Source organism: Nilaparvata lugens, chromosome 4, assembly GCF_014356525.2.
Source record: "Nilaparvata lugens isolate BPH chromosome 4, ASM1435652v1, whole genome shotgun sequence".
NCBI lineage: Eukaryota > Metazoa > Arthropoda > Insecta > Hemiptera > Delphacidae > Nilaparvata > Nilaparvata lugens.
In genome coordinates, this window is record NC_052507.1 from 9962284 (window position 1) to 9977788 (window position 15505).

General features: G+C 36.7%; 2 protein-coding genes across 3 annotated transcripts in view; one reads left to right on the plus strand and one right to left on the minus strand.

The window, feature by feature from the left end:
* LOC111049462 (tubulin polyglutamylase TTLL5) overlaps positions 1 to 15505 on the plus strand; it is an 82565-nt gene that overhangs the window by 13293 nt on the left and 53767 nt on the right. The gene's annotated exons all lie outside the window — the stretch shown is intronic.
* LOC111058019 lies at positions 1682 to 11286 on the minus strand. Of its 2 annotated transcripts, none has more exons than XM_039426598.1 (6): positions 10918 to 11286; positions 9748 to 10088; positions 6639 to 6936; positions 5183 to 5469; positions 3969 to 4312; positions 1682 to 2089 (listed from the first exon to the last, which is right to left on the minus strand). In XM_039426598.1, exons 2-6 carry the CDS (start codon positions 10079 to 10081, stop codon positions 1703 to 1705), a joined length of 1650 nt encoding a protein of 549 aa, XP_039282532.1. In that variant the 5' UTR covers positions 10082 to 10088; positions 10918 to 11286; the 3' UTR covers positions 1682 to 1702. The 2 variants fall into 2 exon arrangements, with proteins under 2 accessions (XP_039282532.1, XP_039282531.1); XM_039426597.1 differs by having other exon boundaries at positions 6639 to 6978; positions 10918 to 11280.

Sequence of the window (15505 nt, forward strand, 5' to 3'; positions counted from 1 at the left end):
TAATCAACCTTGACTGTTGAATTACTGAATGAAGCAGACAAACGATACGGCGCTAGTATTGTTGGTGAATTGCACTTGTAATTTATGGCAAAAGTTTGCGTTGTGTTGGAAGCAACAGGTTGCTTGGTTGCTTTGCAATAATATTTTCATCGTCAGAGGCGGCGCATGTTTGATTCTCATTGTCGTGGCTTCTCGTTGTTGCAGCTTTGTTCTGTCATCTAATTACCCAATGTCAAGTTCTATTTGTCGTATGATCGTTGAAAACAAGACTGGAAAATTCGTTGAGAGTCGCTTATGTATTTATAATTCTATAAACATTGATCAGTTTTGTGCTACTTGTACCATTCATTTATTAATTTATAAAAGTATTTATCATAAAATAGATTGTGAGAGAAAAATAGACAGAGCCTCAACTATTCAGATAACATGTGGAGTGTTTCTGAAATAGACTGATAAACTTTGTGAGTTTAAAATAAAGAAAATAGACCTCAAATGATTTGTTACCGAGATAGTAATGGTGGAAGACTTGACATTTTCAATTTTATAATTTTGTGGCGGTCTCATGAGGCTACTTGAGTGAACAATTCTTATGTAAAATCAGCTCACAAATCCATTGAAACCAGGTGAAACTGTGTAACTTAATGATTATCAATATAATGGGCAAAATATGATTAAAAACTCACTTTTTCAACTACAAAAGGATAGAAATATCAATTTATTAGGTAATAATTCAAATTGAATTCTCTACAATATTACATAATTATGTTGGAGAAAAAAATGTGCTGTAACTTTTTCTTCTTGAACGCAACCAAACCTTACAAATCCTATACTATTAAACGTGCAAATTCTGTTTAGATGTTTATATGTTTGTATTTCACGGAATCTTGAAAACGGCTCTAACGATTCTCACGAAATTCAGAACATAGTAGGTTTATAATATGAAAATTCGATTGCACTAGGTCTCATCCCTGGGAAAAATCGCTGAAAGAAATTAAAAGGATAATATTATTATTCATCCTTGGAAAAACAGTTGATAATAATTATTTCGTCGTCTGTTGATGATGGCAGTGAATGATCGAGTTCATGTGTCTGGGATTGAGTCAAAATTATGACTCAGCTGTTGAACTTTTGTAATCATTCAATCAGGTACTTAGTGCCGGTTGAAAAAAAGCCAGGTTATTTTCAATCCTGATTGATTCCAGTAGAACCATCTTTTTTAAATGGTCTTCTCTGATTTGGTTCACGTGAAATTAATCAGGATTGAAATTTAACCGGCTTTTGTGCAACCGGGTCTTTGTGAGGGAAATTTTTGCATTCCTCTGGGAATTAATCTCAATTCAATGTGATTAGATAGAACATTTCTGTATGAACTATGAATATTATTATAATTTCTTCTTTCGTAATAAATTTGTTATGCTTTTGTACTCCAGAGCGAAGCTCGGTCCCCGATATTCAGCATTTAAAGCAGACAAAACTGTTATTAAAAACATTTGTGAAACTCATATTTACTGGATTTTTTTTTGTAATTTTGATATAAGGGAACACCTCATGAAGTTTGTCGCAGATTGATGCGGTAGGCGTGAGGAGGTGGGGGCTCGCTAGTTCATTCGTACCGTTGTGAGCAGAGTGTTGAAATGGATTGAATAATCGATTTTCGGATATATAGGACGATCAACATACACTTGTTGAATAGTAAACAGTTTTATTCGTAGTTAGTGATACATTTGGAGTGATACCAGTGTGCACCGGCCTCAAACTGTAGCCTGTAGTTTGCGGCGGATATACTCTGGACCAGCGTCGAGGCGTCAGCTTGCTGGCGATTGCTCGCATGCCAGTTGGCCAGGTTGCCGAGGTGCTCGAGCCGAGGACAGTTGGCAAGCAGTGCGGCAATTGTCTCGCCGAGGTTGGATGAGTGTGCCTCACCGAGGCTGGCCGAGGTTGTGGTCTGGTAGATGTAGAAGCACTGTAGGCTGGCACTGGCCACAGTTGTTAAGGCGGGACAGTGGTAGAAGTGGGCAACAGTCAGATGGGGACAGTGTGCTACTAGCCCGTGAACCACTGATGGGCTGACGGTTTGGCCTAGGTGTATCTGAAATTAATGAATCAACTGGATCAATGTGTTATCAAATACCCTAATATCTAATTTTCATCTAATAGTATAAGAATAGAAATGAACACAAACAATGGACCCTTCTTGTGTGGGGCTACTTGTTACTTTCCTTGCCCTATTACCATAGGTAAGGAAAGTATTGCTTTCCGAAAAAAATTAAGGTACCCCAATTTCTAAATTTCTATACGTTTCAAGGTCCCCTGAGTCCAAAAAAACTGGTTTTTGGGTATTGGTCTGTATGTGTGTGTATGTGTGTGTGTGTGTGGTGTGTGTGTGTGTGTGTGTGTGTGTGTGTGTGTATGTATGTGCATGTGCGTCTGTGTACACGATATCTCATCTCCCAATTAACGGAATGACTTGAAATTTGGAACTTAAGGTCCTTCCACTATAAGGATCCGACACGAACAATTTCGATCAAATGCAATTCAAGATGGCGGCTAAAACGGCGAAAATGTTGTCAAAAACAGGGTTTTTCGTGATTTTCTCGGAAACGGCTCCAACGATTTTGATCAAATTCATACCTAAAATAGTCATCGATAAGCTCTATCAACTGCCACAAGTCCCATATCTGTAAAAATTTCAGGAGCTCTGCCCCATCAATGCAGATAGATTCCCAATTATCAGACTTCAGATACAATTGAAACAAAAAAAATCAAGTGGAGTAGATTGAGCATGAAAATCTCTACAATTAATGTTCAGTAACATTTTCACCTAAAATTGAAAATAAGCTTTAAATTCGAGAAAATGTGATTATTCAATTGCAAATTATTGTTGATTCTATTAAATAATTCACTATGAAGAGATAGCAGACCTCATGTGTGTCTCCAGCGTTATTGCCCTGTCACCAGCTGGCTCAAATCTTTGAATAGTAGACTTGAGATGCACGGGAACACTAGCGTCAGGTGATCAATTTTCATAACGGCAAGGAAAGTTGTGTGAGTGCGCCACACCAGATTTTTTTTACATAATAATTAAAAAAATTAAAGTTGATAAATTTCAATTTCAATTCATTTTATTAAAAAACTTTATACAGTACATAGTATGTAAAAACAAAGTAAAGGCGATACATTAGTTTGTAACATTAATATGAAAAACAAGTAAAAAGTAATGAATAACTCCATTCTTTGACGATAAGTCCGTGTGCATGAGCATGTACTTTGATTTTTTTTTTTCAATTATTATATACAATGTCCCACGAAAGGTGTAACAACCGGAGACCACACAGACCATACAAGAGATTCAAAACAAAATTTCTACATGAAATTTGAAACAAAAAACGTTCAGTAAAATTTTCTTATATCGACCTCAGTTTTGGAGATATATCGATTTTTTATATTTTTGAAAAACGTCAATAACTAGAAAACTATCAGTCAAAATCGAATTCTAAGGATATGGTTGAAAAGAGAGAGAAATTTCCAGTAAGTTTCATATAATTTGTTCCTCTTCATTTCAAACATAATTTCATACAACAATTATTCTAAAATTATTGATTATTAAATTTTTAACAATATATAACTCGTGTTTCAACAAGATATTCTTCTTCCTTATCGGTGTCAGGTAGAGTGGGTAAGACAGAGTAGGAGGTAGCAGAATTCGTCTCAGGACTTTATTAAATACATAAACAAATATTAATTATTTGTACTAAAATAAAAAGAGAACCTTCAAGGAAGCTTTATTGAACATAAATAATGAGATTATACAAACGAAGGTGCTAATAATAATTAACTTAATCCTAACTATGATACCCATGACATAACTTGATACCCTGCTCCTTCTCATGAGAGCTCAAAGTACACCTCGTTCTGAAAATGTTTACGATTAAATCAATGCAGACAGAATTGTAAATTAATCTACTCACCTTTCGTAGATTGTGGTAGCAGGGTGTAGTGTTGTGATTGGGCGGCTGATAGTCTATGCTAGCGCCATCTATGGTGAGGCACTGCAGTCGAGTGCACGCCTGCATGAGCGGGTAAAGTTGCACATGTACTGGTGCCCTGAAGACTAGAGTCAGCTGGCTGAGACGGGGCGTGGCCTCGTGGCTGTAGAAGTGTGTCAGCCAATCGGCGCTGGCCGGCACCATCAGCAGTGTTAGCGAGGTTAGGGTGGCGGGTGTGTGGAGGGGAGGGGCGGCAAAGTTGAAACGGGTGTCCCTCAAGGTCAGTCTCTGTAGTTTTGGACAGCTGGTGTAGATTAGCTCTAGTGCTGTGGAGGAGAGAAAAAAAGGCTGGTCACTAATAAACATGCATGATAAGCATGACGTCATACATTATTATTATTTCATCCACTGACTACCTGTAAAAGGGGATTTGAGGATTTGTCAATGTGTCATTAATCAACAGTAAAATGTTATCTAATCTCTTGAACCTCAATCTTGAGGTTTGTAAAAATCTTTATATTCCTCCACTGAGTAGGCACATATGGATATTTTTTTCAGGTCCATTAATTTCAAATAATAATTTTTGCTATTAAAAACCAGAACGACTACTCTCTTTTTTCTTCTCATCCTTTACATATTTGGTGAAGGCACCTAGCTTACATTGTTGGTAGAGGTTCTCTCCTCATTAGATTACATATTTGTTAGAGGCGTCTTAGTAGATTACATATTTGGATAGACATAAATATATGGATAGCAGCTCTTTTTTCAATAAAATTGCTGCTTTGAGCAAAATGTTTTGAGGTTAGGTTTTTGTATCTCAGATTTCTTGTTGTTTTATTTTTCCTTCATTGCTCTATTTGAGGTTGAAGTCTTTTTTATCACTGTAAATTGTGGTATATCTATTGTTATTTTTTGTTTATTTCATGTTAGAAGTCTCTCGCTGTTTGGGTCTATCACGTGGCCTTATATATGTATATATATATATATATATATATATATATATATATATATATATATAAATTAATGTCTGTTTGTGTGTTAGTTTGTTCCCTATAGACTCAAAAACTACTTAAGAGAACGGCATGAAACATTGGGAATATGTTGTGTGAATGTAGGGGATGGTTTCTAACCAGAAATTTTAACAACACCAATGTTAATCGAATACTACCTTTATAAAGTAGACCTCACTAGTATACCTTTCTGATTGGTGATTGTGTTGGTGACATTGACCAATTTCAGAGGCCTGAGTTGCTCGGCACGGTTTTCATACAGATGCAATGCCTGGCTCATGTGTGCATAATCACCAACGCTCTGCAGATGGGTGCAGTTTTCCAGTGCTATGCATACGCCCACACTAGTGATGCCTGTGTTGGTCACATTGAGCACCTGTAGAGTGTTGCAGACGGCCGTCTGCCGCTCGAAACACTCCAACAGGAACGAGTCTGAGGAGGAGTCCTCCTCACTGCTCAGGCAGCGAAATAGTCTGTTGACAGGAAAGATGATATTCACTTAATTAATATCTCAGTTGAACAAGGATCAGCCCAGTTAGGTAACTTTAGTACAGTTTTTCAGGTTTTCAGTTAAATTCTACTGCAACCATATTATGTAGCCATATGCAGTGCTCATTAAGTAGGAATATGCCAATGTTAGTAGACAGAAGATTGATCACTCACCGGTGTAAGATTCAAAGTGGTGGGGGGAACGCCAGCGGGACGTCACGTGTAGTAAGTGATAGAGTAACCACACTGAGCATACAGTTTATTCACTGTATCTTGAAATACATTGTCGTTTAATTCCCTCAAGATTGACCTAGAACTTTAAAATTCTACGTACTTATAGCAAATAAATCACCGATTCTAATGATGTTGTTTAAATATTTCAAGTTCATTCAACTTGTATGAATAAAATAAAATTGAAAGTTTTTCAAAAATCTAAAAACGTGACATGAAAAAGTTGATATGCTGGAAAAGCGTTAGAGACAATGTTATATTAGGCCACTATAATTTCAGATTAACCCATAAAACAATCTTGATAAACCAATTCATTGCAATAAACCGATAAACCGATCCCGATAAATCCAATACATTGCATTCATAATATAAATGCACTGAACACATGCTGGCATCGAGCACATGTTCTAGGAGAATCAAAATATCTTATCCCCGAAATTCACAAGCTGATGTATAGCCAAACTACAAAATACAAACACGATCTAGAAGAAGTAGAAACCTTAAGGGTTTGAAAGGGTAGGTTAGTAAGTGGGGTTTTTGATTTAAATGGCAAAATGCTTGTATTATTTCAATGTTTTGATAATTATTGTAAAGCCGAAACAGAAAGCTTGCATGTTAGAACATGTTTGTGTTATATAATTCGACTTTACATCACCGTATGATTTTCAAGAATGTGTTATTTTGCCTACTTTGTACTACAGCCTACGTCACGGCTGCAGTTCCCCACTCCAATTGCATGTCAACTTAAATTCAATAGATGAGTGACCAACCTTCTGTCTACTAACTTTGGGAATATGCATTGAGTTAGTTTCATGTGTTTTGAAAGCAAATAGTTCGATTAATATAACGAGTAAAAAGAGAGTAACAGGCTTAGCCCAATGCCGCTTTTCTCCCAAATGATATAAACAGTTGTCAAGCCTACCTAGCTGTCCTGCTGAGGAAGTTGGCTCTGCGACTGGTTGTTATTGATACCGCACAGTTGGAGCTGCGGTGGCGGCGGCGATCAGCTGATTCAGCTGTTTTGTTGCGCAGCTCGATCTGCAGGAACAGCTGTTTGATGCCGTTGTCGGTAACCTGGCGCGAGTTGGACACGTCGAGGTGTGTCAGCTGGTGACAGCTGGAGCCAACAGCTGATAGGGTGGCGTCGCTGGCAATGTTGCGCAGAATCAGCTGTTTTAACCCGGCAGCATTCAGCAGCACCGATTGCAGCAGGCATTGGTCTTGAAAACGAAATAATGTTGCAAACAAAGTGTTGCAATGATCTGAAATGTTGCAAACAAAGTGCTGCTATGAACTGTGATATTGTGAACAAAATGTTGCAATGAACTAAAATGTTGCAAACGAGGTGTTGAAATGAATTGTTCTGTTGCAAACAAAGTGTTGCAATGATCTGGAATGTTGCAAAGTGTTGCAATGAACTGAAATGTTGAAAAGCGTTGCAATGAACTGAAATGTTGAAAAGCAGTGCAATGAACTGAAATGTTGAAAAGCCTTGCAATAACCTGAAATGTTATGAACAAAGTGTTGCAATGAAATGGAATATTACAAACAATTTGTTACAATGAACGGAAATTTTGTCAACAAAGTGTTTTAATGAACTGAAATGTTTTGAACAGGTCTGCAATGGACTGAAATGTTGTGAACAGTGTTGCAATATATTGGATTTTGTGATGAAAGTGTTTATTGAAATTGTTTCAACAAACTGGAATATTTGGAGCAAATTGCTGCAGTGAACTGAAGTGTTGCTGCGAATAAGTGTTGCAATATATTGAATTTTGTGATGAAAGTGTTTTATATTGAAAGTGTTGTGATGAACTGGAATGTTGCAAACAAGTGTCGCAATGAACTGAAATATTGGGAGCAACTTGCTGCAGTAAACTGAAGTGTTGCTGTGAATAAGTGCTGCAATGAAATAATTATTGCAAAAAAAGTGTTGCAAACAACATGCTGCCAACAAAGTGCTGCAATAAACTGAAATTTCACAAACAGAATGTCATGCCAACGTGTTGGAATTAATGTGTTGCAAAGAAATGCTGCTATGAATTGAAATGTTGCAAACAACATGTGTCTCAAAAAAGTAATTCCAGATGAAAAACTATTTATCACTCTTGATAAAGATGCAAGACATCTTTATTTTTCAGAAATCCACTAGAGTAAAGATACTGTTCAAAGATACCTAGTTTATTATTATTTTGTCTCCGGTATAACCAACAATGGAAAGGGCATATTGAACGAATGTCAGCTGATAGGCTGTGTTGTGCTAGAAGGACGTAACTCCAAAAATCTCCTTGTGTATCTTTTTGGATGCAACACGTTGCTTTTGAGAAGATACAAAAGAGCATATTATGTTGCTTATGGAAAGATATATTTTTAAAAATGTTTGATGTTTTTGAACGGGTAGTATTTTAGTCTAGTGGCCTTTGATGTTTTTGAACGGGTAGTATTGTAGTCTAGTTGCGCTCCACTGATAGGCAAAGCTACAGGACTAGGACTGTACCACTACCTCCATAAACAAAGCCTTAGTGCATGACAGGTTTTTGATGGTAACCTCAGCACAGGTAGGGCTGGGAACGCGCCAACTAGTCTCCCCGACAGTATAGCTCCTTTTAAAACCACATTCGAGGGGATTTACTGACGGCGTCAACTGAGCTCCTGAGAGAGGAGCTTTACTGACGGGGAGACTAGTTGTCGTCAGCGACCGAGGAGCTTAGTTGTCGTCTACGGTCCCGACAACTAGTCTCCTCTGAACCAGTAGGGGATTTACTGTCGGGGAGACTAGTTGACGCTAGCGTTCAAGCGACAACCAAGCTCCTCGCAAGAAACTATTTTGTGAAAATCACTATAAGGAAATTATTATTGATGTTAAAAATTAGAAATTGATTTCCTGAAAAATTCACATTTATGGACTTGGTGGATTCTCCTTGTATGCCCATAAACATATGATTCCACTTGCCAGCTGATTGATTATGAATAATTCGATAGCAATGGTTTACAAAACATCCCACGGCGTGGGTTGCTTTTCGTGGATAAGCGTGGGTCTACTTTGCGGCAGGCCTTAGGACTCGCTGCCACACAACCCTTTACATTTCATATTAGAAGAAAATACTATATTAGAAAATCAAGATCAACTTTGATCAATCATAATTAATCAAAAGAGTATAGTTACAAATTAATGAATAGTTATTCAAAAGAGAACAGTGACAAATAATGTAGAATTATTCCTACAATTCACATTACAAGGAAAAACAAAAATATAAGAGTATAAAGTTTCAATCTGGAGTTTTGAATGCCATAAGTTGAAGACTAATCAGTAGATCAGAGTTTTGCTTGATGATATTTGTTGTATTCTATGCATACATGCAGGAATCACTTGCGAGACATACAAACCCATTCTAAAACTGCTTGCCAATTCAATAAGGAACATTCCCAAGTCAGTTGAATTCGTAAAGAGAAATAGTTTTTTTCCATTTTATGTTTACAGTGATAGAAGTGACAACTCCAACAAGCTTTTCTTCTAATAATCGAATTCATAGAATGTGTGAAACAGTATATGTGATTGTACTACTTCCCCGCCCGCTTCAAGCTGGTTTCAATGTTCAATAGGGTATTAGCTGGCGGGGAGACTAGTTGTCGGGTACGATCACGACAACCAGACCCCTCATAGGCCTATCGAGCAGGGGATTTACTGTCGGGGAGACTAGTTGTCGTGAGCGTGTGAGGAGCTTAGTTGTCGCCGTCAGCTAGGCTTCTTCGTTCTAGTAGGGGATTTACTGTCGGGGAGACTAGTTGACGGCAATGGTATATTTTGCCAGGGGATTTACTGACGCCTGTGATCAAAATTGCGAGGAGACTAGTTGTCAGGGAGACAGGTTGGCGGCGACCCGTAGGGCTCCTACACCAATAAAAACACTAAAAACACACCTGATATAGATCATCTGAAATCAACAAATTTTTATTGGTGTAGATATTTATAATAGTAGTATGACTGATTGTAGTGAATGTAGTGCAATGATTTGAGAAGTTGAACTGACCAAGTCTGAGCAGCGCGGTCCGTGTCAGCTGTAGGTGAGTGAGCCCCCTTGCAGCTGGCGTGGCCAGCAGTCGCAACAGCTGCAGCTGGTGTGTGCAGCCGTAGTAGCAGCACAGCTCCACACACAGCTGGCTAATGTCGGGCGCCAACAGCTGGCCGACCAGTTGGCTCGCATCAGCTGATGTGTCGGCACACAGCTGTAGCAGCAGCCGTTGGCGCAAGGCGGCCGGCAGCTGGTATTGCAGATTCAGCTGGCGGCTGTTGTCCAGTAACAGCTGGCCAACAGCTGACAGACTCAGCTCCAGTAGGCTGGTGGGTTGGATGTGGGCTGGCATGTCTCACCTTAATAATTATTGATTGGATTCATGTTACAAGGTTGTTTTATATGATTTGATTTATTGATTAGGCATATGGGTGAGAACGAGAAAAGAATATGATCAGAAGAAGAAGGAGAAAAAGAAAGACAATTCAATGAAGAAGAAGTAGTAGAAAAAGAGGAAGAAGGATATGGAAATGAAGAAGAAGAGGAAGATGGAGATGGAGAAAAAGAGGAAGAAAAACACAATGAAGAGAAGAAGGGAATGAAAAAGAAGAAGAAAAGAGAAAAGAAAGAAGAAAAGAGAAAATAAATCAAGAAGAAGAAAAACAAAAAGAAGACGAATATGAAAAAGAAAAGAATACAAATAAGAATATTACAGAAAAGAAAAAATAATTATTGTTGGAAAAGTAGTAGTTGAAGAAGTAGTAGAAGACGATGATTATGGAGAAGAAGAGTAAGAAGATTACAGAAATATATAAAAGAGAAGAATTATTGTTGGAGAAGGAGAAGAAGAAATTAAAAAGAAGATACAGGAGGAGGAAACCCGAAGAAAATTAACTGAAGAGAAATAAGAAGATGAAGATGATGAAGAAGAAGAAGATAAGAAGCTGTCGAGAAAGAGAAGAACAAGATGAAGAGGAGAAGAAAAAATAAAGAAAAGTAACAGTAGATAAATAAAAGAACAATATTATTTAAAAAAGAATAAAAAGCTTTAGAGAATTAATATGCAACATTAAATCAAATTTTATCCAACAACTCTTCATTCATTATAGCAAGTAGAAAAAGCAAAAAGAATTAGTAAACACATTTTTTTCTGTTTATTCTCATAAATTATTTGCTTGTGAGACTTACCGTAATAGTATGAAGAATAGTTGTTTACATTAATTCCATATTCCTCACTTTGAGATGGCATACTTCATTCAGCAAGAAACTATGTTTCCATTAACTGTTTTAGTAGGCATGCATTCAACATAAATCTACGCATTGTTTTAGTTTAACCTCAACTGTAGTTTTCCTAACGACGCCACACACTCAGTTCCCATTATTTCACTCATCAACAAACAGTTTTAACGGACTTTGATATGTAAAAACCCGGTATATGATTAATTTAACTAGAATTGATAATTAATTGATTAGTTATCAAAGATAACGTACTGTTTTCAGTTTTTCTGTTATCAACCAACCAAACAGCTGATCAGTGTTTACCTTTTCAATGCTAGCTTAGTTTCGGCAGCTGGTAATAGTGAATTTCAAATTTCCCCGTGCTGTAGTCGAAGGGAAAAGAGAAATTCCCTGCCGTACTGGTCGAATCATTGTTATTTGTGGTTTGGAATCGATTTGAAATTTCCCTGTGCTTCAGTGAAAGGGAAATTGCCAGCCGTGCTGGTTTAATCTCTGTTATCTGACGATTTGTTGAAAGGTGTAGGCTCAAACCAAGACTATAGTGAGGTCCACGTTATAATGGCATTATTTGATTTAACATTGGTTGCTATCATTCGACTAAGCAGATAGCGCTATCATTTTCTAGCTCTGCAACGTTGCCTAACCATTTTTAAACAACGTGGAAGTATAATTAATTAACAAAATATTCAATCCCAATTGTGAAAATGTATTATAAAATCAATGGAGATATATTTATTGATGAATTAAATATAATTGATTATTTTTACCAAGAATCCTCTATAGAAAGCAGTGGCAAGACAGAGAATCGTAATGCTTTTATTCTATCTTTCTCCACAGTCATTATAACGTAGACCTCACTATAGCATTCCATCCTCAGTTTGATTTCATAAAACCGTTGGTCTAGTTTTTCAAATGTTTGTGAATGAAAATGGCTCCAAAATTATTGCCATCTGTAGGCTCAAAAATTGTCAAAAATATCAAATGAACTTGCTTGGATGGCTGCAATTAAACTTGAAATTTTGCTTTTATCCCTCAATAATCAATATACAATACCACAATGGCAATGCAATGCTTATTCTTTGGTACTCAGGCGATATAATATTTATGATATCATTTTAATCCCATTTATAATATACCCTACTAATAACAATTAACATGATAATATTTTGCAGTAACGGAACAAGCATTCGTTTCAATTTATCGATTCAACTACTGTATAGAACAAATCATCCGCAAACTACAAAAATACTTCAACCGTGAGCTATAACAAGCCTATCGACTGTATCAACTCATCCTTTCAAGCAGGGAAAATAGAAGTAGAGTTTAATAAGCAGCGAAAAATTTTCTAGTTGATAACTGATGGCCTTTCAGTATAGTTATTTTAGTAGTAAGTGATTGAAGGGGGTGGAGGTCTCCCAGGTTAAAAGTCTATCCCATCTATCTGAAATTTAGCTGATATATATAAAAGTTGATATACCAATATTCTATTAGTAGCCCAAGGGTGGGGTTAGCTTAACCTCTTTAATAGCCACCCTCCCTTGAAATAACCCTAAAGGTGTCAGCAACTGGAATAAGGTGTGTGAAGGGCAAAGCACACACACACACACAAAATTACGTCTGCGAATTTTTCTTTCCAATCAATTTTTCTCATTTTCCAACAACAATAAGATCAAGGTCATCATCATAATCTGAAAACTTCCCCACTTCAATACCGTGCAAAGTTTTGCAACTTTGCTGAAAATGAAATCCACGCTACGAGGGAGTGAGAGAGAGAGCACGCTCTCATTCAGGCTATGAACATAGAGAAAGCAAGATGGAGATAGCAGTCTATGTTGGTAGGAAAGAGAGGGCGATAATAGCGTGACTATTGCAGATCCAGTGTATTGCATTTCAGCCTGTATTATATTCGCCTCAAACAAAGTTGTTTGACCCCCTGCTTTATCAAATCAATTAGTTTAAATGACGGCATTCACACCAGGGCCACACTCTAGTTGTGTGCGCTTGGCTGACAAACGTCAAGCAACAATTTTGAGACAAATTTTGCTCGTTTTGTTATCGGTTCAGTGCAATGCAAGCGGAAAAGAATTCAATTGTTTCGTGCTTGACTAGTTTGGTTCCATCACTTTTCGTTGATGCTCTCTGGTTTCGCTGGTTTAGCCCGTTATGTCACTACCGATTTTCTCCTTCCCATTTACAGCTTTCTTAAAGTGAACTTCACTTTCAACTGTCTTTTCTAATAGCTTCAATTCTACAATTCAATAACTTGAATTTCCAAAGTGTTCACTTTTTTGAATTATTGAACTGCAGTGCAATATAGACTGCAGTGCCCAACTAATTCAAAACATGACTATTAACTATAGTGAGACTCACATTATAATGGCAGTACCTATTTAATTAACATTGGTGTTGCTATCCTTCGTATGATTCCACAATGCAGGTAGTGCTATCCTTTTCTAGCTACGCAACTTTGCCAAATCGTTTTTCAACTATATAGAAATACAATTAATTAACAGAATGGTCAATCTCATCTATGAAAATGTACAGTATTATTCAATCATTTTCTATAAATATACTATTATATTAAGCGAGCAATTTCTGTATGTCTGTTTATATTTTTGTATCTGGTCATTTATGTTCAACGGATCTCGAAAACGGCTCTAATAATTTTCACGAAATTTGGAATATAGTAGGTTTATGATATAAAAATTCGATTGCACTAGGTCTCATCCCTGGGAAAACTCGCTGAAGGACATGAAAAGGATAATTCATCCTTGGAAAAACAGATGATAATTTCGTCTGTCGATAACAGAAGGTGTGGGAGATCAGCTGTGTTATCAATTAGCTTACCGTATCTCGCGAGAAATCTAGAAATTGTAATTGAATCGATCAAAATAATCTGATTTGTTGACATGAGATGGTATATATCATAATATTCAAAGTTGATCATTATTTTATGGTTGCAAGTGATTAGTGAGTGTTATTTTGTTATTCAATTTTTCCAATGTAAACAATCTAAATTAGAACTTTTATGTTTTCAAATATTTGGACTGAAATTTTGACCTGAATTCAAGTGTATGGAACATAACCTACTTTTTGGAATATTTATAGTGTATAAAGTTTCTATTAGTTAAGTTATTCTATTTTCATTTTAATTTATTGTATTTTCAAATTGTATGCTCAATGTGTGTTATGAGGGCAATAATGGGATTCAGTTCCTGGTGCCCTCAAATATGGAAATTTTCAAATAAATAAATAAACAAGCATTCGGGGAAGAAACAGTTTTGGGCTGTGCCTGTTAGTCCTTCCCCAATTATTTTAAAGAATTGAGTTCTGTTTATCAATAAATAAATAAGGAGCGAAGCTCGGTGCCCCGATATTAAAAATGAATGTCTGTTTGTGTGTTTGTTTGTTCCCTATAGACTCAAAAACTACTTGACAGAACGGAAAGAAACTTTGGGAATATGTTGTGTGAATATTGGGGATGGTTTCTGTCCAGACATTTTAATAGGGGGGATGATAATAATAATTTATTAACCATTTTACAGACCTATGTTTTCGTACTTACCGGCCAAGCGGCTAACGTAGAACGGGAAGATGATCATGATTCAAGATCATGTTGTGATTTAGCATCTAAACTTTACCAGCTGTAATAAACACGTCACTCTGTGATAAAATTGTGTACTGGTATTAAAAAAGCACATAGGAAGTCCGTATTGAGATGTAAATGAAAATATTGATTGTCAGATAAATTTCATGATTCACCAAATAAAGTCAAGTGTGACATGAGATACATTGACTTTTTGGCGGTACGAAGTTCGCCGGGTGAGCTAGTTGAAAAATATAATTTCTTGACGAATAAAATATAATTGATTATTTTAAACAAGAATGAACAGTTAATAATCAGCTATCCTCTAAAGAAGGCAGTGGCAAGGCAGAGAATCTGCTACGCTGTTCTCCTATCTTTCTCCACTGCCATTATAACGTGGACCTCACCATAGTGTTAATAATCACGTTTAGAATTATTTCGGCGACACTGCAGTCTATATTGACAAGATAGAGAAATATATGAGATTACTTTGAAATAACTTTAATGCTTCTTGTGATTGCAGTAAATCAGTAAACATCTATGTTAGATTATATTTAGTGTCTGGAGCTGTGGAGGAAATAATTGTGATATTTGTACTCCATTTAGTTTGTTGGTCCTGCGTCTAGCAAAGGAGTATTCAAGCTTGACAGTTCCGTCCGTACTGAATCAATCTCCCTAGGAAATGGTGAAATTGTGTCTTCTCTTTTTTTTAGTAAAGCTGAGCGAATTGCCGTTAGATAACGTGGTTGCGAAATCGGTCGTCTGTCTTTTTGTACTCTAATAACTTGACAAACAATTGTGACAAACAGTGACTATAATTGCGTTTTGTTGAGTACGGTTGCACTTCATAATAATACACCAATAGTACCTTTTTCCAAAAGACCTTAACATGGTTGTGATAGAAAATCCTTATCTTCGAAAATCATAATATAACAACGATTATATTTGATG

Coding starts and splice junctions, on each gene's coding strand:
- LOC111058019 (XM_039426597.1), bottom strand. CDS start 10,081: ATGCCAGCCCACATCCAACCCACCAGCCTACTGGAGCTGAGTCTGTCA. Junction 5,470..6,638: donor TTCCTCAGCAGGACAGCTAG/GTAGGCTTGACA, acceptor TCCTGTCAACAG/ACTATTTCGCTGCCTGAGCA. Junction 2,090..3,968: donor GCTACCACAATCTACGAAAG/GTGAGTAGATTA, acceptor CATTAATTTCAG/ATACACCTAGGCCAAACCGT.